Source organism: Gavia stellata, chromosome 9, assembly GCF_030936135.1.
Source record: "Gavia stellata isolate bGavSte3 chromosome 9, bGavSte3.hap2, whole genome shotgun sequence".
In the NCBI taxonomy this organism is placed as follows: domain Eukaryota; kingdom Metazoa; phylum Chordata; class Aves; order Gaviiformes; family Gaviidae; genus Gavia; species Gavia stellata.
In genome coordinates, this window is record NC_082602.1 from 22828276 (window position 1) to 22856182 (window position 27907).

Consider the following 27907-nt stretch of genomic DNA (forward strand, 5'->3'; position numbering starts at 1 on the left):
ATGGTGCCCAACCAGCTGCGCCTCTCCGCGGCCGTGAGTGTGGCCCGGGAGGGAGGGAGGGGGCCCGGCGGGGGCGGGTGGCGGCGCGGCGGATAGGCCTCGGCGGAGGCCGGGGCCTCCATGGCGGCGGGGGTGGGGCCGGCGGAGGGGCCAGGCCGTGCCGGTGCGGCAAGGGGCCGAGCTGCCCTCCCCGTGCGGCGGGCGGGCCGCCGCGGGGCCGCGGTGTGTGCCCCGCAGCCGTCCGAGGGCCGCTCCGGTGGCGGCGGGCCGGCTCTGGCGGGCCGCGCAGCAGGCCGGGTTAGGGCTGGGCGGTTCTGGGGGCGTGAGAACGCTTTCGCAAGTCGTGTCGGACCCACACGGGCCGGGTTTCGGTGTGATTTTTCTCCGTGGAGCCCTACAAAGCTCAAATCCTCGCTGTCGTGGTCTGCTGTTACCTACCTTTTACGCCTGTCATAGTTCAGGGCTTTAATAAAGGGGCAGTATCTCGTGGGTGTCTTTTCTCTTTGTTAGGGGTGTTCACTGAACAGTGTACGCAAATACTTCTCGTAATTGGTTTTACAAGGAAGAGTAGCCTTGAAGCTAATTGTGCTTACTCTCAGGTTTTTTCCCCCTAAGTGGAGGTTGCAAAGCCTCGAAGACAACATCAAGGTGGGAAGAGTGTTTTAGTGAAGCATCCTGATCCCCCGCATGGCACCTTTTTTCCAGCCAGGATGGCTCCTCAAGCCACCTTCTAGATTCCCTGCTCCCTTCAGACCCTCCCACAGTAGTTTGTACCAAAATGAGCACTCGAGTCTGTTTTGGGCCACATCTGGGCTGTGAGCAGAGATGAGCACAGACCTGTGTGCTGGACAGATAAAGGGAAGGATGGCAGTGACACTTGTGAGGGGAGTGACACTTGTGAGGGGAGTAGCAAGATTAGGGCTGAGGTCAGGAGCCACGAGTTGGGATTTTGTGTGTAGGATTGTTTTGCTTTTCTTTTGAACTGTCTTTTTCTGTTCAGCTGCATGTTGTGATAAGGAGTCAACATGAACTATGATGTGTCCGTTTTGCTAGTGTGTGTTTACCACAGTTGAGAGGGTTAGAGGAGATGCCTTTTCTGGATGCACATGCCTCCTGTAAGTGCAGTGCTGGGGAGCCCACAGTGTGGACTGCAGTTGACATCTCCTCTATCTGCTGTCAGTTGCATACAGCATTCGTACATTTACTGTGTTTAATTTGATGGTTTATAGGAGCCCTACGTTGGCGGGCTTGGTTCTGTCTCCAATTGCTTCGCTATTAATTAAACCAAGATGTTGGGATTACTTAAATGTCAGTGATTTAAATGTATCCCAAAGCATATTGGTATGTGTTTTAGTTTTGTGGTTTCAGTTTGTTTTGTTGTTTGGAGAAAAAAAAGTCCAAAGTTGGTGCAACAGACAAAACATGCTGTACCTTTTAAGTTACATAGCTTTCAGGTTCATGTTTTGATAAAATGTTTGGTATTTACCTTACTAATTTACTAAAAGCATTCTGAGTTTCTGACAAATTCCATCAAAGCAAAGATTTTATAAAAGGGTTTATCAAATAATGAAAGTGGTTATTTTAAATTTTCTTGATAATTCTGCATGTCCTCTCTACATATGCGTCTCTTAAAATCTACTAGCTTGGGCACAAAGCTTTGGTATCTTTATGTACATTTTCCTTCTCTAGAATTTTTGTTTGGCATTTTTAGTGGAGAAGGGGACAAATCAGTCTTGTGGCACTTCAGGACGTGGTTTAGTGGGCATGGTGGTGTGGGGTTGATGGTTGGACTTGGTGATCTTAAAGGTCTTTTTCAACCTTAACGATTCTGTGATTCTTTAACATTTCACAGCATTAAGCAGGTGTCTGTTTACACTGTCCTTCCACAATGGAAAGATTAATTTATGGATGAGATTCTTTGATGGAATTCATTTTTATGTTTTACCTAAAAGTCAGGTAATCTTGATGTCATCCTAGGGCATCAGGTCAGTAATTGTTCAGTCCCAGTCTCCAAGAGTGCTGTTCAGCATTGCTGGAGCCGCTGATGTCAAACCCAACTTCAGTACAGTACCTGTCCATCCTGCTGTTGCCTTCGAAGGAGGAGTGACCTAAAAGTGTCAGGACATCAGTCACGGGTTGTTTTCTTTTCCATCCTGAATTTATTTTTGAGTGATTGTAGTGATTCAGAGGAATGGCTGAAGTTGTAAAGAGTTTTCCTGTCAGAAGAGCAGCCTCTCAGGACCTAGTCCTTAGCCATGCCTACCCTTATATTCACAGTCACAGCTTTCCAGAAGGTAGTTGTCAGCTTCTGAGAGCCCTGCAGTATGACTCTGTTGGAGCAGCTTTTCTTGCATCTTGTTTTCTTTTATTTGATTCATTCCCGGAATCAGTTGGGAGTTGATTACTGACTATGTCTACTTTTTTCCTGGGGCCCGTCATCCAAGGGCAACCACTTTGGGAAAACCTCTTTCTATTTGAGCTTTTGTCTTCTTGCCTGTTTTTATACTTCATCTGTCTCATGTTGACTTTCATGCATGTTGTGTTGGCTTGGACTTTCTGCCCTTTTGAGTGTGAAGGAAGTTCTTGGTGTTCGTCTGGGAAGCATTACTTTGGCCTTTTAAAACATTCCTGGATTACCATTATAAATATATTTGCTGCACATTCATAATGTATTCAGCCTTTTTTAGAGACCACATAAGCTTCATTAATAAAAGTAGTGACAGGCTTGCTGTTAGAACCACCTCAGCTAGGAGACCTGCATCTGAACTGTGGTCTATTGTGGGACTGTGCTGGGAGGGCTTTGCACCACTGCTGCTCTTTTGCCAGTGCATGAGGCCCACTTACACCAGATGCTGCAGACATCTGTTGAGGTTTTTTTTGATAACTAATAATTTTTGTGTCTCCTGGGAAATAGAAAACTTAAAGGCAAATCAGAAAGTTCTGATTTGCTTTTGTTCAAATATATATGTATATGAGAGTTGTGTCTTCTTCAGAAACGTTCAATAGCTGAAGGAACATTACAGTGTTAAAACAAGGAAAAAAGGTACAGTTTATTATTATTAATAAAAATAATTTAAAAAAAATCTTAAAAATCAATCCTTGACCATCAATGTGAGACGATAGTGTTTTACATAGTCTGCACGATAAAGACCAGTTGTTGATGTCAGTAGAGGATACGGTTGACTCTCCAGCATGGCATTTTTGGGAGACATTTGCATCCAGAGAAGGCACCTCATCAAAATCATCCTGCAGAGATGCATGTTTTTTGCAGATTTTGTTTTTCTCAGGTATTTGTCTGAGGAGGAATATGATTGTAGGTAATGTAGGAATCAGCAACGCTGAATCAAATACACTGGTTTTCTAACCCAGGTTATTTTCTCATCCACAGTTTGAATTACCAAGATACTCAGGAAGTATGCATCGAATCTTTTCCCATGCAGATGTGTAATAACTATCCCTCTTGGTTTTAGCTCAGTTGTGTAAATGTTCCAGTTGTGTAAATGTTTTTTTGGTGTCGGTGCCGATTTATGCAGTTCCCAGCTCTGGCTGTTCTCTTCCTCTGCTACCCAGCTGGCTGGTGTAGCTGGGTGGGGGGCTCTGGATGAACTGTGTCAGGAAACGTACCTGGGTTAAAATAATCTTTTTTTGATAGGATTGTTTGTAACTTGGGTGAGTTGTTTGATCTTGTTCATGTGTAGGTTCACAACTGCAACTGAGCAACTGGAGGGAAGGTACAAGAGTAGGAGTGAGGGAGAGGAAATGGGGTATGCTTAAGCCATTACTTCTGCTGAAAGAATTGGACATGTAACTGTGCTTTGAAAAATGGAGGTGATAGATCTTGGCATCAGTCAGTGCTTGATTGTTTAATGGCATATGGGATTTTTTGGTTTTCTTATATGCATTAATTTGACATTGTAGTCCCAAAGTGTGCGGGGGAAAAAAGATTTCATTTCATGGTAGAAATGTGCTGATTAGATGGTACATTTTTGCAGGCATATTATTATTTTGTGTTTTAGTTATCGTTTCAATCAGCTTTCCAGCTACCAATGTAAGATCTAATGATCTAAAGTGCTGTACCACAGACCAAGAAACTTTTGTTCTCATCTTTGTTTAAAGAGTGGGCACATCAGTTGCTGTCCTCCAAACCTCTGAAAGAGTAGCTCCTGGGGAAAGTACTCACCTTTTTCTTGTATGTGAGATTGATTGAAAGTAAAGACCAAAGATGTTTATCATCCTTTAGGTTATCTGCATCTATGTGAAGATTAAATATGGGGACATCTGCATGTAAATTATTTATAAAGTGATCTTTTGATAGACTGATGATGTCTGTCTTTGCCCTGTGTTATTTGGAATGTACTCTGCGTTGTCTGTTGAATTTGGTTTGGTTTAGACATGTGAGAATGCACTTCCTCACTTGCTCTCTGTCTTTCTGTCTTTTATTTGTGCATGATGCACAGTACTATTTCTAGTTATGCCATGTCCATATTACATTAGCAGATATATTGACTGCATTGTCATTTATTATTTTCAGGCACATGGCCATGGAGGATATGATTCTGATTTTAGTGATGAGGAGAATGGAGGGAAGTCTGTGCAAAAGACTAAAAGGTAATGTAGTACAGAATTAACACTTTGCATTATGTATTTTGTGCAAATGGCCTATTACTGTGTGTAGAAGATTATGCTGTGGTATGTAAAGTCTGGTGTTGAAATAGTTTTTGAAAAATGAATCTCTGATTCCTGCATGTCCTCATGTCAAGCTTGCCAAAGCATGTCATCTCCCAGGGGCCGCTGATTAAGATCCGTTCTGCCATGTCCATCTGCTGCCTATATGCCTCTCAGTTCTCGGAGCAGAGAGTTTCATTTTTCTGAGCATTAGTATCAACTGCTGGTGTTTGCCTGCTCTGTTCACTTCACTTCACTGTGATCCATCAGGACACATGGAACTGCTAAGAGAGCTAGGCAAAAAAAGGCCAAGTGGCAGCAGGCTTTGTAGATATAAAACACCTGCTTGGAGGAGGTGAAAAACTGATGCTACTTGTTTATTATTTAATTTGTGAAGAGCCCTGGGAATTGGTGAATTGTGTTGTATTCAATCCTTGAAATGTAACTACACATTTCTTTGTTGAGATCACCTTTGCCAGTTCTTTCAGTGGTTCACACAATTAGTGACCTTGAATTTTGTAGTCTGATCTCATTATATTATTAAGATTTTTATTTATTCATGTATTTATTTTGCTTTGGCACCATAGTCCTTCAACACTTTCTGCACTGTACTGAACATTTTGCCTACGTTGTACATATATTTTTCTTACCTTTTCCTGTCTCTTCCTTGCTCTGTTATTGAACTTTATTTAAGAAGGCTTTCTGGAAACTTTCCTAGGGCTCTTGCATATTTTCCTTGGTAGTAAAATTGAAAGAATGGGTTTTGTAGTGTCTGACTGCATTCTGGGAAGAAAATTTGTGTTTTAATCATTGGTCATTGGAATAATAGCAGGCATTGTGGTGTTCCATTTATTTTATAAATATAGCTGTTCTCCATTAAAACAGCGACTGGTTTTGTTTAGTTTTCGTTTTCTTTTAAAGGCCATTACATGTTATGCCATTCCACTTTCTGGGTGGAATATTAGCTAACCATCAGGAGCCTTTCAAAAATATCAGCATTACCCTTGTTCTGGCACACTACTGCTGATTCCCAGTAGGGCTCTAATGGGGCTTCACTGTGTATGTATATATCCTTTTCTTGCTCTATGATGGTATTTATTTTCACTTTAAGGAAAATAGTAGTCTCAAGTTTTCTCCATATTGCTGTTTTATGGAGTCTCCTTATGGGAATTTTGTGCTACAGATCCTTTTGAGCGAATGACATGCTTGGTTTCTAGAGTCCTATATTCCATAGCTTGAAACATAAATTCCCTGGCTCGCTTTCTACAGGTTTCTGACTTCCATTTTTTCTGCCAGCTGGTAATTACGGAAAAATCTTTTCTTCACCTCTGTTGAGGAATGAAACTGACTAAATATACCTTTTACTAGCTAAAGTGCATCACTTCATATTTAACTTTTTATTACTTTGTTGAATTCTGAAAGTATTTTCAGCTGCTCACTGGCAAGTATGGTTCACAACACAGTACTTAAGTTTTAAATTAGCGATTCTTGTGATTACACTAAGAGAGGCAGAGCTGTTTAACGAGGTGTTCAGACATTAGCATGAAAGGATGGGACAGGGTTACTAGCAGTCACTCTTAGTCAGTGAACATACTGTCCTTCCTGTTCCTACTTGGCTGTGTAGCTGAGATTTATAGAGGGCTTTAAACATAGAGTGAAACTGAGGAATCTTCAGGATTTTTTCATTGTGGCTCTATAGTGATAATATTGATAAAAATGAATATTACAATTTGCTGTTTTAAGCAATTTTCTTTAAATGCTAATTGTAAGGAAATGCCTTTCCAATTTTGTCCTGCAAATGAAGTCAAGTCTAAGCTGGTGTTCGTTCTGATGTTTGGTATTATTCATGTAGAAACTAGCAATATAACAGTTTCTGTTACTCAAGTTAGCGCAAAGTTTGGCATATGGAAATTTTATTGCTTATGAAAAGTTCTTGACTAACTTTTCTTCCTTTTTCCCCTCTACCTTTAGTAAAAAGGAAGATGGCCTTCTGGAAAAGCCATTCCAAAAAGCAAAACAAGGCAGCGTGGTTCACAGACAATTTGCAGCTGAAGAATGGGATAGGTATCTTTTATCTATTGCTTTTGTGAGGCATTTTTCCCTTACTGTAATTATAGCTTTCACTCAAACATATTTGTTATTAACAGGGAAGAAGCAAGAAAAAGAAGATTTCACTTGATAGCAATGGATGCTGTATCCTTCTATTTCATTTTTCTTCACGTTTGAAGATGGGGCACAGATTATCTATCCATTATGGTGAAATACCGGGATTTCTCAGTTATCACAGCAGTTGGCAGTGCCACGCCAGATACTGAGTCGTTCTTCAAATTAGCTTCTTTTTGTTACTGAGATAACCCTCAGAGAGGCATTTCCAGATTTTTCCTATATGCTTATTTGTCCTGTTTGGGACAAAATTATTATACAGTGAATTTCATTTAGACTGGTACAAAGACACTTTGCTCTTTCAGTTGAGTTTATACAGAACGTAATTCTGTATAAGGCTGCTATTATCTGTGGGCAAATACATTTCTACTGGAAATTTAAGAATGCATTAGTTAATTCAAAAGTCTATTCAAAACAGCCTCATCTCCAGTAATACCTTCTCCAGATGCTCTAATGTAAGCCAGTTTAATATCATGTGCAGTTTTATTTTAGGGGTTTTTTTTAAACTCTTATTCATATTTCATGCATAATTTGTAACTATTTTTATAACTACTGCCTTATTTAGATTACAACCTTTCTCCTTTTATTTAGTTTTCACCTGGGGCAGTCATTACATGTTTTGACTGAGTGTATCTGAAATACCATCAGTTCCTTGTTTGTTTAAATAGCTGTTCTTCAGCAGTAACAGTTGATAAATAGGAAAGTAAAGACTAATTAAAGATGGAGAGACTTACTTAAATCTGGAAACTCCAGTAAACAGAAAGTAACTTCTAACCTGCTTAGAATTTGGCCAGGCATTACATAAACTATAGCATGCCTGTAAAGGGAACATAATTTTAATCAGTCCCACTGACATTGTAGACTGTCATTAGCCACAGAAAAGCCCATATATTCTGGAAAGCCCACAAAACTCATTGTGTAGAGACTTTTATGAGTTTCTGCTAATGTTTTTGAGTGGTTCCTATTTAAAACCTTTATTGTTACGCAATTTTAACACCTAGAAACTCAAATGGCAGCACAAAATAGTATGTTGTGTTAAATGTGTTTAATTGTGCCAGTTAAACCTTCTGGACTTGCTTCTCTTTTCCTTCTATTTGTGGTGGAAAGAGAAAAAAAGACACATACTGAGGTTAAATTAACATTTTGGGGGCCTTTGGAAGATAAAATGTTTTCTCAATAAAATTCTGATGCATGTCAAAATAGTAGATTGATACACACTGATGCAGTAGATATGTACCAGGAGATAATGTATTTCTTAATTTACTGCTTCAGAAACACCATACAAGTTAATTGAAAGTATTTTTAAGTAGCCATATATAATGTTTTTATGTGTGAAGACACTTATTTTCTGAAGTAAGTAATTACATATTTTTGCTCAAATTATGGTACAAAATGTGTTTCAAATGATGTCTCTGAGGCCAAAGTGTTCTAAAAAAAGCATTACATATTTTCTCATGATTTTCATCTCCAAACTAAAGCAGATTACTTTTATTTGTATGTTGATGGTAAAAAGTAATAAATTGTTCCATTTTAGTAGCCAGACTACTTTTATAATACAAAAATACAAACCTGTTTTAAACCAAAACTGCAGTACTAAGAAGCTGTTGGCTAAATTACAGATGAAAAAATAAACCCAGTTTCTATGTATATGTGTACAGAGCATCTTTGATAAAGGAAGACAATTTTATAAAGGTCTGGCAGCTGAATGAGGTTTTAAAGATGAAATTGCCTTGAATTGCTGTATTTGTAAAGCAGCTTTTATGAGAGGTTATTAAGTAAAAATGCTAATTAATTCCTTTCTTTCTGGAAATTACTGAACTGGTTTTGAGGAAAAAAACTTCTTTCCGTTAAGTATATAAAAAGTTTTTTATTATTTCTTTAAACTAGGGTAAAATAAAAGAAGGGGAGTTCTGAAACAGTCCTTAATTGCTTTATTCAGTATGAAAGACATAAAAAGTTTGTGCATGACTACATTTTATACTACGGTGGCAAAATAGAGGATTTCCGACGTTCTGGGTAAGAACCGTTATCAATCTTTCCCCTCATGTCCCCGGAGCTCCCCTGTTATGTAAAGCCATTAAATATATATTACAGCTTTGGGGGGAGAGGGGGATGTGACTGTGTATCAAATTACTAATTCTTTTGGTCACAAATAGTAACTACAGTCATTGTAAATATCCAAAACACAGAATTGCCTTGTTTCATTGTGCACCATTATTTTTATATAAGAACGTACCATGAGCTGAATTATTCTTGTTTTGTTATGTAAAAGGAAAGATGACAGGTACATTGAGAAATATCTGGCAGTACCTTCAAAATAACAATCTGAAATACTTTTGAAATGTGCAAAATTGCTCCCCATTGTCCAGAATAATGATAACCTTCTTTAGAACTATCTATAACTGTCTTCTAACATTACTGTCTTCAATAAAAAGTATTTTCAGACAGGATCAAGTCATCCACCGTTTCAGTGGCCATTTTCCACTGAGAATTTTCCACTGGGGAAAAGGTATGCCAGGGAATACATGTTTTGATAGTTTCATTCCATAGCAACAATATATTCCCTAATGCAGTGAGGTGGAGATCACAACTGTGAAATACTAACGTTTACCAAATTATTTGACTGACTTTTCATTTTATTGTTACATTGTACTAAAAAAAAGTGTGTCCTTTTATAGAGCAAATGACAAGACGGATCTTGATGTTATTAGAGAAAACCATAGATTCCTGTGGAACGAAGATGATGAAGCAGACATGAATTGGTACCTGGAACTATTATAGAACATGTTATTTTTAGATCACTTGTACTAAATTTGTGGTGTCCCCTACTAATTAAGAATTACTGTGCATACTTAGTGATCATTCTTTGATCTTCAATCCACTGAAAAATGAAAGTCCTTTACGAGGTCTTTCATATTGTAATATTGCTCAGTGGCAAAATTAATTGATGACAGAAAGAACTAAGAAATATTTGTGCATTCTCTGAGATCCAAATGACTGTTCTGAAAACTCTGAAGGAAGCCTAGTTTGAAAAAAATGTAGTTTAATTTGTGCTGTAGATACATTTTGAAGTATTTTTCCAGTTTTGTGGAAATTACCCCTTAGTTCAGTGAGTGTATTTCTGCTGTATTTCTAGCTCTGCAACTTGTGTTCTTCAGATGAAACAACATGTCTTTGTCTTGCTAATGTCATTACAATGTAAAATTAATTGTATCATGTTCTATATTTAATAAAAAATAATATCTTTTGTTACAGGGAGAAGAGGCTTGCAAAGAAGTATTATGATAAATTGTTCAAAGAATACTGCATAGCAGATCTCAGTAGATACAAAGAGAATAAGGTATGTTTCATCACTGTAAATCATCTTGGTTTTAAAGTATATCCTTTTTTAAAAATTGCTGTATGATTGTGGATATGTTGTGAAACCGGAATGTTAGTGCCCCTTTCCTAGAAAGAGAGTTGTGAGAACTTGTCAAGTTATTTAATAAGCAGCAGCAGTTTGAATCCAAGCATTTTCACTGCCCCAAAAATGTGCTTCTGTGGGAATACAAGCATTTCTGTCAGATGGTGTTTTATGAAGAGGTGCATTGTGTGTAAGAAAGGCAGAAAATCCAGAGAGGTTAAGGAGAGAAGGCTAGAGAGGTTTGCCTGGAGAGAAGCCCTAGATGAATCCTAAAAAAAACCCCTGGGAATGTTACTGGTTTAAAAAAAAAAAAAAGAGTCTAAAAAGAGAGAGTGTTGTACTTGAATGCTGGCAGAAACCATTTTGGAAATGTCTGTTCTCAAGCAGCATCTTTTGCTGGTTGTTCTTTTCTGTTTATGGAAACAGGATTTGTATATTCTTTGTAAATAAATAGAATTTCTTAAGGGAAACAGCCCAATTCCAGCACCAGTTTTTCTTCTTAACCAGAACAGCTTTTGTCATTTCCAAGTTTTTACTGACTAACCTCTTAGTCAAAAAGAATACATGGATTTTCTATTGTGATTTTACAAAGAGCGTTGCTGAACTCAGATGCGTCTTAGTGTTGTTAGCACATAGTAACAATCCAGCCCTGCAGTGTTTATATAAAGTTCTTTGAGACTATTTATAGTATTGAAAATTACATTCACTGGTAAATATTTGCGGACTGGGCTTAAACTCTAATATTAAGCAGAAAAGATGACAGCCTTCTAAAGAAAATTGGAACAGAAAAATGCAAAAATTAAAATTAACAAAAAGTAAAATGCTGAAAATGTCTTCTCTCCTTTTTTTTGAGTAAATTTTATTTTATTTTCCAATAGCTGTTTCATATCCCTCAATCTCTGCCCTGCCCCCCAACTGATTTTCCCTTGAGCGTGCTTACAGATTTTGTTTCTTTCGCTACTGTGCCAAGTTTCCATGCTTGCTATCTTTTGTGGGAAATGGGTCTGCCCCAGTTTCCACCCCCCTTTTTTTTTTGTGTGTGTTTCTGTGGTGTGAACAGTGTTTCCCTGTCAGACTTCAAATGTGGCTGTCCTAACTTTGAGGTCACTCTGAATTCCTATTTATGCTCATAAGTCATTACCTATATTTTTGGAATTGCCATGTCAGCATAACTCTGCTGTATCATATAATTTGTTCTCTTATATTAGGTTATGCTTTCTGTTCTCAAAGGTGTTCTGACCATGTGAGAGTCCTTTCTTAGAAATTCTTAGAAAAACTGAAAAAAAGTTATTTTTCTCAATTATTGATTTCTCCATGCCCATGTTTGGCACAAAAGGATGTCAAAGCAGATTTTTTTTCTTGGAAGTCAGAAGTAGGCTGCTGATCCCATTCACACCAATGAAATGCAGTCTGTGCTTTCAGATTTTTCCTGCGTTGATTCTTTTTCTACATTTCCAGAAACTGGAAGTTGGATTTCTTTAGCCCCTTGTGCCTTCTGTTTTGCAATGCTGGTGTTATGAGAGGTGCAGGGTGGGTAACAGTCTTCTCAGCTGGCCAACCTTTCGTATGATAGTTGTTGATGCTTTATATGATGTTGCTTCATCTTGATATAAGAAAGAAATTTTTAACAGTGAGAACATTCATTCACTGGAACAACCTCCCCAGTGACATGGTAGAGTCCCCATCACTGGTGGTTTTCAGGATGCGATTGCACAAGGTGCTAGATAATCTCATCTAGGCTCCCTTGCCTACAAAAGGTTGGACCAGATGATCTTTAGAGGTCTCTTCCAACCTGGGCTGCTCTGTAATTCTATATCATGCTGGGTGATGTCAAAGTTGGAGGTCAGTTTTCTGTGATGTTTTTAAGATATATTGCATAGATTGAGACTTGCACATACATACTCATCTGTCTTTTCACAACTGTAATTTTTTTGCTACTAGCCAAAATCTTCTAGCCAGCTAATTCTTCTAAAGAACCCTGCATAGAGATTGTAGCTCAGATCTCATTGAGAACTTTTCTTCTGAGAAAAAACACTGTTTTCCTAAGTACTGGATAAGGACCATTTTCATGGGAGGGGCTCTCTTGAGATCTGAAAACTAAGCAGAGCACCTTGTCAAAGACCAAAGCTCAAAAGAAAACAGTAAGAAGCCCCAAGACATGAACCTCTGAGGCCACAGCCCCACTCCAGTTACTGGTTCAGACTGTTTCACTCACATGTGTGTATGCGTACACACATACACACACACACTCCCCATGTCCCATAGCAGACCCCCCTGTGCTCTCATCCTTAGAAATACACAGGTACTGTCACACCCAGAGCCAGCTAGTGGAGACCCACTCACCCTCCTTGCTCCCAGGCAACTTCACCTAGCTGATGGCTAGTCTGGCTTGGTCTTCACTGGTGCTCACACACTCACTTGCACAGCTGCACTCACCTCTGTTGCTCACACCACAGGCAAATGGGATCCTGTGACCCGTGATCCCACTTTTCTTTGTGTAGTTAGGACATACAATCTTTTCCTTCTCCTTTAATGAGAAATGCCAAGGTGACCCTCTGGTGTGAGGCTACTTAGAGACACTGGAAGAGTGTGCTGTAACAACTCTTGCTTGTGATGGGTCTGTTACTCCTTACATTTTCCATAGATCAGATTTTTTTTAGGTCAAGGTTGTCTTTGAACCTTCAGTGCATTTTGTCTGCAAGCTTTGAGGCTGATAAATGACTGTCTGTATTGTCAGATAGTTTAGTTTATTGTCAGCTTTGCGATGCAGTAAGGGAGAGTGCTATGCATGTGAGTTTTACTTTGATATGCATTGGACTAGAGATGTTCTCTTCTCTTCATTGTCTTTATTTTCCTAGAAAGGTTCTTGTTTGCTGTCTCTGTGCTTTGTTTTGTAGCTTAACAGATTGGAAATGTCTCCTATTTGCTAAGAAATGAAATCTGTCTGACACCTGGTCAGAATACATTTTATTCTTTTGGTTTTATTTCCAGATCATTTTCAGATTTCTAGGCCAACTTGTCTTCCACTTGCTAATGTTCGCTTTTGTCATTGTTTTTCGGCATGGAGGCTTTCCTGTGAAAACAAAAATATTTAAAATACCTATGGTATTTTTCCACAGTGTTGTCTAAATTCATACATTTTTTCTGAAAGAGGTGACTGTGGACATGTTAATTACTGCTGCAGCCAATGCATATTATACAAGCAGTCCATATTTAATTTGGGAATTTTATTGTTTTGGGAATTTTATTGTTTATGGATATTAAACAGTCTTTCACATTTTTAAAACTATAATTTCTTATTAAGTTAGCCATCTGATACTCTTGTCAAGCATCTGTTTTGGAGTTGTTCTACTTGGTCTTGGTCTACCTTGTAGAAATAGCTCGTTTAGGATCTTGTTGAACAAAGAAGATGACATTTAACAAAGAAGATGAGGCAGAATAAATGCTGTCTGCTGACGATGCTTTTGCATTCCTTAATATTGCAGGTTGACTATTCAAGAACCTACCCTAATTTTTTATTTTCCTGTATAGTTTAATCTGTTCCTGATATTTCAGCTTAGTTAGAGGAATTCAGTTGCATTTACTTTTTATTGTATTGTTTCTTCTTAGCCCTGGTCACTCTCTGTCATTTTCCACTAGTTGATGGAAGAATGATTGGCAAAAATGAATGTGGGTGAGGACAACTTTTGTCCTAGATGTACTACAGGTGGTTCTGTGTCTCTCCTTTCTTTTATTTTGCTTATTTTTCTTGATATAATTACAGAAATACTATGTAAGGATATAATCTGATTTTTATCTTACTGAGTCAGGTTCAGACTGTGAGGGAAATTTGTGTAACAGTCTACTTCAGTAGCAAAAGTGAACATGGATGACTTGGTGATTGGTGAAGTAGCAGATGGACTATGAAAGAGCAAACATGCAGACAAGGTCAAATTGTTTTTTACTCTTTTACTCTTGCCAGCAGCACACACGTGCAAAATTGGTGCCAAAATGCTGTTGACGTTTAATCGTAAACTTGCAGTATTTTTCAATTGCATCACAAGCTTTTCAGAATTAGAATAGCCTGTACTACAGCAAATATCCTTTAAAAGAGCAAAAACAATTACCATCACTCTATGGATCAACTGGTTTCCATCATGAATTCTACGTTTACAGATGTATTTTACATTCTGTTGTCACTGAACTGTTCAGTGCAGTTCTTGGTTTTTACAGTTGGTTAATTTTTGTTTGACTGAAGTGTGAGTGGTATAATGGTGCTTCAGACCACACTTCAGATTTGTAGAGTAGGCCAAGCACAACCTTATCCAGACTTAGCAAACTGTCATCATACACAGTACCATAGCAGAACCTGATCTTCTCCCGTGATTTTTTTTTAACCAGTGAAACCAGTAGGTGTGAAAACATTGTTTACGTTATAATACCAATTTGAAAATCAGTGGACTGATTTAAAGAGGCAAATATTTTATTGGTGTACAAATTTTTAGTTTTCTTAGATATCTTCTATGTAATATATTAACTTGGGAAAAATCAGTGCTGACAAAACATATGGCTACTGATGTCTTTTTGCTCTGTTTTTTCAGCTTTGTTATTAAGGTGCAAAGCATTTATATGAGAGTATGATACATTCTTAAAAGCCAAAACTTTTGTTTCCCTGTTTTTTCTGATGTTCTTTGAACCGCATACCACTTCATGCATGAGAACTCCATGCTGTTGCCCTTCCAATGAAGAATTATTATGGTTTATTAAAAAAATCAACAACATTGAAGACTACACACAGCAATAGATACCTGTACTTCTGTACAGTGTTTAAAATTAGATTAAAAACATTGAAAATCACTTCAGTATATTACAGAATTTATGCCACTGCATCTACAAAATGCACATTTGTGTGGGTTCAGTCTATGAGTGCACCAAGAGAAGGTTCATATTCCAAAGGATGCTTTGGAACTCAGGTGCCAAATACGGGCTTTGCAGCCAGTTTTGTACCTCTTTGATTTTGTAACTCTTCTTCCCCCTCTTCTCTCCCCATCTTTTAACATGAAGTTCAGAGTCTTCTGTGCTTTGCTTACAGAGCAGCAATTTTATCTTGTTGTCATCCTGTGTTCATTAATTTTAAATGAAAATACAAGATAACCCTTTTTGGAGAAGTTGTATGCCTCTGAGTTTTATCCCCTCTTTCTACTTGTTAGTGAAAGTGAAATTGTTTTTCCCAGGCCGTTCTCACTCCCCCCCATCTTCAGTCTTTTCACTAGGCTACTTGCCATTTTGAGAGAATGAAGCAGACTCTACCAGAAAACAAAAATAGTAGATGGGTTATCTACATCTGAAGTTTCTAGGCAATGTAAGGAGAAATACAACTTAGTTGTTGGGGTCTTTTTAATTTGTCTTAGTCTTTAGGGTGTAAAAGGTGATCCATTGATATGTGCTAATATGCCTTTTCAGTATTCCAATGGTCTTCTCAGTTTTTAGTCTGGACAAAATTGCAATGCAGTAGCTAGTAAAGTCAGTCTATCCTAATATCCTATTTGTTCTTCTGCCTGCTAGGAAGCCTTCTAGAAAGTTGCTGTTCAGTACTGAACATGTACTGGAATTTGCATTGCATGTGTAAATTGGAATCCTTCTGGCAAGCAGAGGCAGAGAGATATTTTTAATTAACAGAGAAAGAAATTAAATTTTACTAACCAGAATTGAATGGATGAACCATGTGCAGGACATCAATCAACTGAAGTTAGTTTTAATGTTACTGAATATGTTGACTATTCACAACTTAATTTTTGTTATCTTAACAGTTTGGATTTAGATGGCGACATGAGAAAGAAGTAATTTCAGGAAAAGGTAATGCTGTCTTTCATTTTCTATTACGTTTCTCCTTGATGCTTTTATTGCTGCTTTTTGACATAATTTTGTTAGACAGTATTGGACAATACCGCTAAGTTTATCAGATAATAATGGACAGTAAATTGACCGAACTTATAACTTTGCTGTTTTGTGCCACATACCTCTAGAGTGCGCACTGATCTGTATATATTAAAATTAAGAGAACATATGGTTTATTTTCACAAGGTCAGATTTGTAATGAACACCAACAGAATGCATTTGATAATTTAGAATTTCCTGGATATGTTTTTTAGCTGCTTTTCTCCAGTAGTTCTATGTTACCTCATTCCTAAAGGTAGTTGTAGTCATATGTTGCATTCAGCACTACAGATTATATTAACAGATAGTTACATTTGATGTAGTTGTCTGCTTTATCGAATGCTTTAAAAAAATAATTAAAATTAAATGAGAAATGTGTAATTTATGAACAGTTATGTCTTCATGGACAGAAAGAATTTAAAGCTGCATTGTACTTTTAACATCTGGTACTCCATATTTTAAAATGTGGGAGAAAGTACAGAATTACATGTTTTAAGCTTTTTAGTGAAATGCTAATGGAAAGCATACAATTGGAATATAAGAATTGAGAAATACTATCTTTCACCACTAAGGGGCGCAAGAATTCAACCTTATCTCGTGTATTAGACACAGTTTTCAGGTGCAGTTTCAAATGATCATTTAAAAAAAGGCGTGAATCTTTAATGCCTTTCTTTTTATATTTTTAAGTATAAATCAGTAATATAAATTGCTTTAATTAAATTTGATAAAGCATTAATAACTACCTGTCTGGTAATTCACATTATAAAAGGGAGAGCAGGTGTTTATTTTAGCTGTGACAGTAATAGTGGTGATGAGAACCACTGCTGGTGGACCATGTTATGGTTTGGGGTGTGTTAAGAAGGGAACATAGGAATGGATTACTTACATTTGGTTGCTTTGTTTTTGATGTCTGTCTTTGTAAGGTCATGGAGAAGAAGAAGGGCTAGGATAAGTGAAAGGAGAGATATGATTTGTGTTACTAATTGTAAATGCCAGATTCTTTCTTCCTTTTCTTTCCCACTCCAATCTTTTGCTGTAGGTGTTTTGAAAGGAGGTCATACTGGAGATTGCTATTGTATCTCCTTAAGTGGCGGTTAATGGTGTAATACGTTGCCAGTTTCCATAAATGGTTCCACAAAAAGGACATTGTTGTAATTAAAATCTTAAGTTAAGGTAGAAACCCTACTTCACATTTTATAAATCAGTGAACAGTAGGCACATGAGTTAGTAGGTCTGAAAATAAATCCTTACAATGAAAAGCTTTTAAGCTATTTAAAAAATATATTTCACATGCCTTCCCAAGTACTTTTTGTTTACTTTCAAAGCATGAATCGTAAGGTATGACATAAAAGTTTAAAATAAAAGATATTTTAGGCAAAAGGCGATAGCAGTAAAAGTTTTCTGTAGGAAAATAGATAACAAGTTCATTGAGTGGAGGTGGAAAAGACTTTTTCAGCAATATGCAGAAAGAGCAAACCTGAACATGTGGGTATATTTGCTGTTTTCTACTTATTTGTATTTGTAGATGAAGTAGTAAAATACTCAAACCAGACATACTATTTGGCAAAATACAGTTTAATACCTGCAAATTGATCTAGTCTCCGTTTTTTCACTACTTCATTGAACTAACGTATCACTTTTAGCATAGTAGTGTCTTTCTTAGCATATTTTATAAGTATACATATATGCTTTACATTATTTAAAAAAATGTTATTCTAAACCTGTTTCCATTTATTTTTTCTTAGTAATTTCCTCCATGGAAAATATGCAGGATATCAATACCTTGCTAGGGCACCATGTATCCATGTACCAATCTGGTACATCTGAGTTCTGATCAAAATGCATTAAAATCACTCTTTTGGCTCTCTAGATTTCCTTAGTATATTTAATTTTCAGTACTTCGTTTAGCTTGTAGTACTTATATTTTCCACCTATTCTGCTCTTCTGCAAGAAGCAGAAGGTGCTAATAGTTTTTGAAATCACACACTTAACAGCCAGATTATAGGAATTATAATTCTGAACATGAAGACAATAACTTCTCTGCAGCTCATAGCAAGGTGACAAAACTTCAGATGGAAATGGAATTTTGGATATACATTTTTCTTGCTGATTAAATTAGGTAACTGTGCACTTGGCATGCTCGTTTTTGTGTCTTCCTTTCTTGGTCATCTAACTGTGGGAAAAGTCATGTTTCAAGTACTGAATAATCTGGTCCATAGTTCCCTTTGATTTGGGTTCTCCATATACATGATGGGGATTATAATGATCTCTTACTTTGCAGAAATATGGTTTTTAATTCTTTTATGACTTCCAGATACACTAGAGTGATAAATACTACTGAAAAAGTCTTTAGAAGTGGAATTCTATATTCAAGTCAAGGTTTCAATATGTGTTGTAGAGATTGCAGTGTGAAAGGAGGGTAAGAGAAGCCTGGCTGTTTATACACGTGTATGGCATGGAGCAGGGATCTACTAAAAAAAAAAACCCACCATGATTTTCAATAGATGATCATAAATGCAAGTAAATATGTAAGGGCACAGAATTATGATGGTTTACACAGTCAAGTACTGGTTTACCTAAGAATTCATTGCTTGCCTTAGCAATCTGAAGATATTGTTCCAACTATATTCCTGTGAACATAACCAGTTTCACATCCAAAATGTAGAATATCCAAAATGGATTTTACATATTGTAAAGAGCAGCTAATCATAAATAAAATCAATGTGTCTCTCTTTTCTCTCTGCCTGTTTTTCTGCATGTGTTTTGGGATTTTTTTCAGAAGATATGAAGTAAACAGACTCTGGTTAAGTTCCAAAAAGTTTTTTTTATATAGTATAATTCTTTTCTTGTAGATTTTTACTTCTTTATGATGGATATAAATTATTCCTGATGACACATGGTACTGATAGCCATACCTTACATAGGGTTAAACATACTTAATGTATACTAATTTGAAACTTTTTTTTTAATGGCAGTCCTGGGGGTTTTTTTTGCTTCAAGTGTTAGCATTGCAAGTGGTTTTACATTGTAGAACTGACATATCTGAGGACATTGACAATCCACTAGTTAGCAGCTTAAGCAGAATGTTCTGAGGTTAATCGTTCACCAACAGTCCTGCTTGTGAGCCTATTAATACACATCCTTACTGCCAGCTCTGCATACAAATCAGTCTTCTGGAAAGGGAATATATGTATCTTTATTACTGCAATATTGGGAACCCAGGGCTGTAAACAACATCGATTATGTGCAAATTGTTTTAAAATTAGTATTGTCTTTAACATAATAAACCCAAGGAAGCTTTTAAAGCTGCCGTTTAGTTTCTCATAGAATTGGATTTCCTTTTCTTAAAAGAAAAGTGAAGTTTTTGTGGAAAGTCATTTGAATACAAATTGTATGTGCAACATATCAGGTAAACTAGTAAGGTAGTAAGAACATGGGCATCTTAATTTTGTACGTACGTGATACTTTGAATAGTTTGATGTCATTAAAGATGAATGTCTGAATTGCACCTCCTGATCCATCAGCCTCTGCTAAGTAAGTAATCATTTAAGATACTAGGGACATTGATATCTTCACAGTTCAGTATTAGGCTTATTATTTCATAACATATGCCTTCATCTATGCATTGTAAAACACAGTTCAAGTTATGTTCTTTCTTTGCAAATATGCACTATTAGACAAGTAATGATTGATTGCTTTGTCATTATCTGTTACTGTTTCCTTAATCTAGATGTTACTTTTAGATTTGGACTTTTTTATTTGAAAGAAATGGAAAACAAAACGCAAAAACTGAGCAAAACTGGACATAGCAACCCCAAACCTATGCTTGTTAATCATTGAACCACAGTTTGCTGTTTTTGACCTCTTTAAAGGTCAGTTTTCCTGTGGAAATAAGCACTGTGATGAGAAGGAAGGCCTGAAGAGCTGGGAGGTGAATTTTGGTTATGTTGAACACGGTGAAAAGAGGAATGCGCTTGTGAAATTGAGTAAGTCAGCCCTTCAAGGATATAGACACTTAAAAGAAGACAAATATTAAAGGCTGTGAGTGAGACCCATTGATAATGAGATTATTTCATGCAAAATGGAAAATGCTGAATAGGAGATAATTTTGTTAAATTAATTGCAGGTAGTATGATGGTCTTGATTTAGAGAGAATGGCTATTATCATTATATATGACAAAGTTGTTACAGGTTGAGTACTTCGTGCTCTATAATTGGTGGTGTCATAAAATTAGAATAACTGATTGTAAGCTGTTTTGTATACAAGCATGTCTGGTTTTAACGGGCAATACTGCATTGCAAGGAGGGTTTCATTATTGTCATTGATTAATCAGTTATGTGGCTTAGGAGTCCTTAGGGCTTTGGACCAGACAGCGTCTTCAGCTCTACTGATTTTATTTTTAAAACTTATGTTTTCTTCTAAAAATTATAATTTAAATCACTTCCTTTTCCAGTCTTGTCTCTTGAGTGGGATTTTATTATTCAATATGGTGTACATTTTGATATGTTCATCAGATAATTAAACTTACTACAGTTTACATAGTTACTTTGTGTAAAACAAGCTAATGGTGTTTTTTCCTTTTGTGCACAAGACACTCCAAGTGGCAGCACTTGGTCTCTGGCAAAGCTCTAAGAGGCTTACGGGTCTTCAGTAATAACAGTCTTCAGTAGAACAATTTGATCTGTCCACAAAGATCCATAAAATGGCATAGCTGTACATGAGAAGCACTGATACTTTTTTATGAAGAGTTGCTAGTGCTGAACCTGTGATCTTACTCCAGGTTTAGTAAAATCTGGGTTTGTACTGAAGACTTTTATCAAGGTATTTTTCTCGACCCTGGCTGCAATTACACTGTAACAACGCTACTGAAATTGGAAGATAGTGTTCTATCTCATCTTATATATGTATTAATAGGTTTTATTAATTATGCTTATCAAATACATGGGTGTAATGTTCTCCTTCTCTCTTTTTCAGGACTATGTCCAGAATGTTCCTACAAACTAAACTTTCATCACCGGTAATGCAATAGTTTGAAAACATGGGGGCTGAATTATTGATAGGTTACAGTTATGATGAACAACAAATAGGGGGAAAACTTCAGCTAGATGATTAGGAACTTCATTCATGCTGAAATAGATTCTGTTCTGGAGTTCTTATAAAGTCACTGGCTTGACACTGTTAAGAGTTAGATATTGTGCTAGTGAAAGTACAAAACCCCTCAAACTGCAAGAATCCCATCCCCACCCCCACGAAAGTTTCCTTTGCTTAATTTCAGCCAGTGATTATTTTTCTTTTCTGAAAGTTTATGCAAATCACTGTCTTTTGTATTTTCCCTCTTGCTGTGTTTAAGAGCTGGAATGCTTTTCCTCTTCTTAAAAATAGTGGGCTTATGTGTGAGTCAAGTGACCGTGCTTTGAAATTTTGAATTTAAGTATTTGTTCTTCTTAGAGAATCACTTATTAATAGGAGAGAAAAATAGTGAATTTTGAACCTATAAAATGTGTGCATTAAAATTTGATTTGTTTTTTGTTATTATCTGTAATCTTACTGGATTCCACAGCTATTGATACTCAGTTTTTATAATTTTCTGAATCTCAATGTGGCATTAACTTAGTTGCACAGCTCAGTAATTAAGCTGTACAATTCTCTGAAAAGCATATGGAAGGGCAGCCTTTGAGCTAGGAAATTATTATTTCTTTTTTTAAAGTAACACAAACCAAAGGTGCATCTAGAGGGATATATCCAAGATAGTTAATTAATCCATTTAAAAAGTTAATTCATATTCAATTTCATTAAAGCACTGTGTAGGCATGTATTAAGAAGGAGAATTAGCTAACTGCTATTAGCTTGATTTGGCTTGCTTCTTTTTGGAACTGAAATTGTAAAACCACTTGAATTCAGAATAAGTATGGTCAAATATTTTCTCTTTGTCAACTGCGGACTAATACTTACTTTGAAACAATTTTAGTGACTTCTTTGTGCAAAGAAGCAGGAAAAAGTTAGCCTGTGTTCATACAATAAGCCTATATAAGTAATGCTGAAAATAAAATACGTGGGTTGTTGGTCTGCAGCAGGTTCTTAGGCTTGAGATTCTTCTACCTCAAGTTTTGTTGCTATCGAATATGAAAATATGTTTAAAAACTTGTATTAACTGTGTTTTTCTCATGACTTATATACAAAATTGTTTGCTAAAAGAAAATATAAGATTTCAATATAAATAAGAATTTGGCACATTGTAAAAACATTTTCTGTTTATCTTTGATTGCCAATTCACTGGCTTTGTTGCCTTCAGTGTCATTTTAGCAGCTTTAGCATTTCCTGTCCTTTGTCTTTAGCTATAGAGCTCTAGTATTTCTATAGCACTTTTCATTTTAACTAAATTAATTTTTTCTGTTTAACTAGTGATAGGTTTTAGAAAAAATGGCAACTGTTTGACTGAATTAAATACTTAAGATTTACTGTTGGTTGAGGAGCACATATAACAGAGAGGGTGTACATTCATTTTTTTTAAAGGAGGAAAGAAGTCAAAGCATGCAAGAAAAGAGGCATAGCTGTACCGAACTCTAAAGAGCCAAAAATTAAGAAAACAAAATTATCTTGTTCAGTGAAAAAGAAGTCCAAAAAAAAGACAAATACAGGTAAATCTAAATTTTAGACCTTCAATTTTTATAATATTCAAATACGTTAGTTGAATCTTAGTTTTGCTACTGCTACATATATATACATATATAATTATATATGAATATAATGGGTTCTACACTTCGGCCACAACAACCCCAGGCAACGCTACAGGCTTGGGGATGAGTGGCTGGAAAGCTCCCCCGCAGAAAAGGACCTGGGGGTGTTGATCGACACCCGGCTGAATATGAGCCAGCAGTGTGCCCAGGTGGCCAAGAAGGCCAACGGCATCCTGGCTTGTATCAGAAATGGTGTGGCCAGCAGGAGTAGGGAGGTGATCGTGCCTCTGTACTCGGCTCTGGTGAGGCCGCACCTCGAATCCTGTGTTCAGTTTTGGGCCCCTCACTAAAAGAAGGACATTGAGGTGCTGGAGCGTGTCCAGAGAAGGGCGACGAAGCTGATGAGGGGTCTGGAGCACAAGTCTTATGAGGAGCGGCTGAGGGAACTGGGGTTGTTCAGCCTGGAGAAGAGGAGGCTGAGGGGAGACCTTATTGCTCTTTACAACTACCTGAAAGGGGGTTGCAGAGAGGTGGGTGTTGGTCTCTTCTCCCAAGTGACTAGTGACAGGACTAGAGGAAATGGCCTCAAGTTGCGCCAGGGGAGGTTCAGGCTGGATATTAGGAAAAAGTTCTTTACTGAGAGAGTAGTGAAACATTGGAATAGGCTGCCCAGGGAGGTGGTAGAGTCACCCTCCCTGGAGGTATTCAAGGAGCGTGTGGATGTGGCATTGTGGGATGTAGCTTAATGGGCATGGAGCTGTGTGGTGTTGGGTGGGTTGGTTTTTGGTGTGTTGTGGTTTGTTGTTGTTGTGTGGTGTGGTTTGTTTGGTTTTTTTTGGTGGTTTGTTTTTTTTGTTTTTTTTTTTTTTTGGTTGGACTTGATGATCTTACAGGTCTTTTCCAACCTTAGTGATTCTGTGATTCTGTGATAGATATGTAACTTTCTTGACTGTGTAACACAGGTAGTCAAAAGGATAAATGTCTTGGGTAAAATTTCCTAGGTGCACAAAAAAGATAAATTTGGAGGAAAAAGAAAAGATAAATTTCTTACATTTTACAGAGAGGGAGAGCCTTTTGAAAAATGTGCATTGCAAGGAAAAATTGTCCAAGAATTGGACATTGCATACCAGAAGGGGTTGTGAAGTATTTAATTCGTTGAGGCTTTGGGGTTGAAAGCCTTTTGGAAATACTAGATAACCTTTTTACACCACAGATCTCAGGATAACATATTTGAGGTCAAACTGATGACCTTTGAACTCATGCAAAAAAAGATCTTTTTACTTCAGTGTTTGCTTGCTTCCTTTGAATGTATGGTGTGTGCATGCATGTGCACTTGTTTATGCGTAATACATTGCAATAGAAATATCCTTATAAGCAATTTAAGATAATGGATAAAAACCAAGATAAGCTTACTATTTTGTAAATGGTGTTTCTTTCCAGATCAGGTTTCTTCAGAAGATTCGGATAATTCTGATAGAGGTAAAATATTTGAATACCTTCTGCATTTTACGTTTTTGTAATAAGTTGTATTATTTCATGGTCATTTGTCATTGGTCTTAGGTTTTTTTGCTGTCCATTTTAATATTTTATAAGATGATAAGAATGCTGTGTGAAAGCAAGCAGAGATATGAAGGGTCAAATAATTACTTACAATTCTTGGAGAAAAACTGTAAGGAATTTTAAGAAGGAAATCTTTTAAGTTTGAGTAAGGAATAAAAATGTGGGCAGGTAACGAAACGGAAATAATCAGAAAAATGAGAGGTCAGGTTGTTCCAGAAAAGAGTAGAGGGTGCAAAAATAGGTACATTGTTAATAATTGCATGGGTCCAGGTATGCAAATATGTGCTGTGTAATGTGTGCTGTGTAAAGAAAGTACTTTTCCGATATAATAACTTTACATATATAGTGTATATATATAGTATATAGTGTGTATATATATTTCGATATAATAACTACTACATTTCCTTTCAGGGAATGATTAATTAATAGGTTTTAAATATATCCTGAGCTTTAACTACAGTCTTTTCCAGCTACCACCTGTAGTACCTCAGAGTTGTTGTGGGTAGATGCCCCCAGAGTCTCAGTGACTCCTTAGGCGCTGGTTCTCTCTGTATCTCAGTAATTCCAGTCCCCAGTTTCTTTTCTGATTAAACAAGCCCCATCTCCTGGTCATGCCAATTGCTGCAGACTGTCTAGAAGGGATTGAGTGTTTCTCCTGATTGCTCTGCTGTGCTATACGTTTTTAGAAATGTCCTCAGTACCTACGTTTTCCCAGCTAGATACAGGAAGACCTGAAGCGGTTTACTTATGACTCAGACCATACCCTAAGTCAGGAAAGCTCTATTGGAAGATCGGGTTTTTTTTAGGTCAGGGCATATTTCTGATAATGAGATTTTTTTTGGTTTTCACTCCTTCTGTATACTTGCATGAAACAGTTATGCAGTAATCCATGTTTTCTGACAATTCCACTGATAAGTTACAATTAATAAAAGTTGTCATTCAAGTAGAAGTAAAGTAATTGATGCATTTAATATCATGAGTTGAAACTGTATTGTAGTTCTGGGTTTGTGATTGTAAACCCTTAATTTTAGGAACAAAGTGCTATGCTGCTGTTTTGTCAAGATCAGTGTTTTGACATGCTTGTTGTTGTGTTTGGCCAAAATATTAGTTCATGATATCTAAAAGTCTTTTTGATACTGTACTGAATAATATTGGAAAATGTTTTCATTTTTACTTTATGCAGAGTAAAGTGTTCTTTTTATTCTCATGGTTACAATTAAACGTTGCTTCTAGTGTTATACCATCTAAATTTTAAAAAAGAAGATAAATTATTTTAAAATTTGTTTCATAAGCACTTTAAATCTTTTAACAGACTCAGATGACAGCAATGCACAAGATGGTCCTTCAGATGCTGACTTTTGGAAAGGTCCTCTACAAGAAACAGATGAAAAATCACGGTTAGTTTGATCTAGTGAACTCGTAGCTAGTAAAACAGACTGTGTCCATTCAGAACTGAAAAGGCAGAGATTTTTTCCTGAGTGTTTTAATGAATTCTGACATTTAAAATTGTGTCAGATCTCCTTCCATGTAGTGAACCTAAATTGTTTTTTAAAGAAGAGACAACACTGGAGGAGAAATCTTTGTCAAGCCACTACCATACCACTGCTGTCTTAGCCCCTACCATACCGTTAACTATCTTGGAAGTAAAACCTGACAGTCAACTCACTGCTGTTGCACAGAAGGGGAAATGTGAAGGGTATTGGAATGTATTGGATAAGTCAAAATGGTCTATATTGGCTACAAATTCTAATCAGACATCTGCTGAATCTTTTTCATACAAAGATTATCTCCTAGGTACAGATCCAAAGCAGAACTTTCTTTGACTTTTTTTTTTCCTTCCCCCAGGGAGGAGGAATTCGATGAGTATTTTCAAGACTTGTTTCTCTGAAACTTGAAATTGATGTAGGTGGATTTTCTTCATGAATTGTCAAGATGAAAGTCTCTAAATCCAGTCATAATTGGGGACCTCTTTCTGCCAGCATACCTTTTCTACAGTCACTCATATGGACCATTTCAGTAGATTATCTTTGTAGGAGGCTTCAGTTCTAAAAACTTTATTTTCTTGTGGTAGGCTGTATACTAATGAAATAAGAGAAATATTTTTTTCAGTGCAAAAGATATATGGTACCCAAACTTAAAAGTAGGAAGGATGTAAACAAACAAGAATATAGTTTATTGACATTACGTTAAGGAAGTTGCCTGCTTTTTATTTTATCCCAAACTTCAGTTATTGTCAGATTTTTGTAAAGGGGCATGTTGGAAGATTCTGTTATTAGTTTAAAGCCATACACTTTAACATATTCATATTTCTAATTTATTAAGCAAGAGTTAATACCGTTAAATTTATTGGCCATGTACACTTTAATATTCAGGTATTAGTCTCTGTAAGTCTTTTCAAATGCTATTGGAGAAGTTCAGTTTTTATCAAACATGTATTTTGCTTGAATTAAGTAGACCATATCTGAAATGTCTTCCCTACTCCTTAGAAAATTTTAGTTGATTGTGACATTGTTTTAAATTTTAGTTATAATATGATGTGACTGATAATTCCACTTACAAAAATCTGGTTGGTTGGTGAAATTTTTGCTATAAAAAATGAAGTGTGTGGCTTTCTACTGAGATGTACATGTGACTTGTATGTTATCTATGGTTTCTGATCTCCTTAACATTGATTGAATGTTAATCCTTCTTTAAAGTGTAATCCTAAATATACAAGTAAAGAATGTATGTTGCTTGAGAAACTTACTGCATTCATCTTCCTCTTCAAATTGCAAGACAACTTTAAACATTCTTTATTTTATGTTTCCAAAGAAACAGTCTGCACATGAATAGTTACAGTGGCTATTTTCTTTGTCGGATGAAAATTACTTTGGATATAAAGGACAAACTTTTTTTTAATTAAATGTTCATGTTAATCTGAGGAAAGTTAATGTTGTATAAAATATATTTTTGATAAGTACTTCCCACTGTAGATATATTTATAGAAAGTATGTATAATAAGTATTTGATGTGGAAAATGTAACAGCAGAGATGGTTGCAGTGTATTTATGAATACTTTACATGCAGTCGTGTGAGTAAGTTGAGAAATCTATTTACAAGTATTGTTTAACATAATTACATTTTAAACAGTTTGTACTTACATAATAGATGACAGTACAAGGAGATATTTATGGTGTCCTTGAGTAAGAAATAAACGTAGCCTTGCGTGAAGGCTTCTTTAGGTAAGAAGGTGGATTTAAAGGTTAATTCTTTGTCATCTTGCAAGCTTGGTTGAGAGTCAAATCCAATCTGCAGCAATCTGCTTACGTGTATGCCACTTGACCAAAGGGGCTTTTGTCGAATGTGTTGCTATATTTGTTGCTTCAAGTATTGTATATTATGTGTTCTGGATAACTAACCCCTCTTTTGTTCTTCAAAATACAGTTATGAAGTGGTATAGTATAGGTATTAAATACGTCATTTAATACAGTTTGAATAAAATTACATGATTAAACAACCTTGAAATAGCTTTCTTTAGTATTT

At 36.5% G+C, this 27907-nt stretch overlaps 1 protein-coding gene across 1 annotated transcript; it reads left to right on the forward strand.

Moving 5' to 3' along the window:
- On the forward strand, window positions 1-27881 carry LOC104250583 (protein FRA10AC1). The gene is made up of 14 exons (XM_059821141.1): window positions 1-33; window positions 4532-4608; window positions 6637-6729; window positions 6813-6858; window positions 8768-8844; window positions 9507-9590; window positions 10084-10168; window positions 16021-16066; window positions 20020-20133; window positions 21123-21165; window positions 22662-22786; window positions 24266-24304; window positions 25698-25782; window positions 26231-27881. Exons 1-14 carry the CDS (start codon window positions 1-3, stop codon window positions 26271-26273), a joined length of 990 nt encoding a protein of 329 aa, XP_059677124.1. The 3' UTR covers window positions 26274-27881.
- The last annotated feature ends 26 nt before the right edge of the window (window positions 27882-27907 follow it).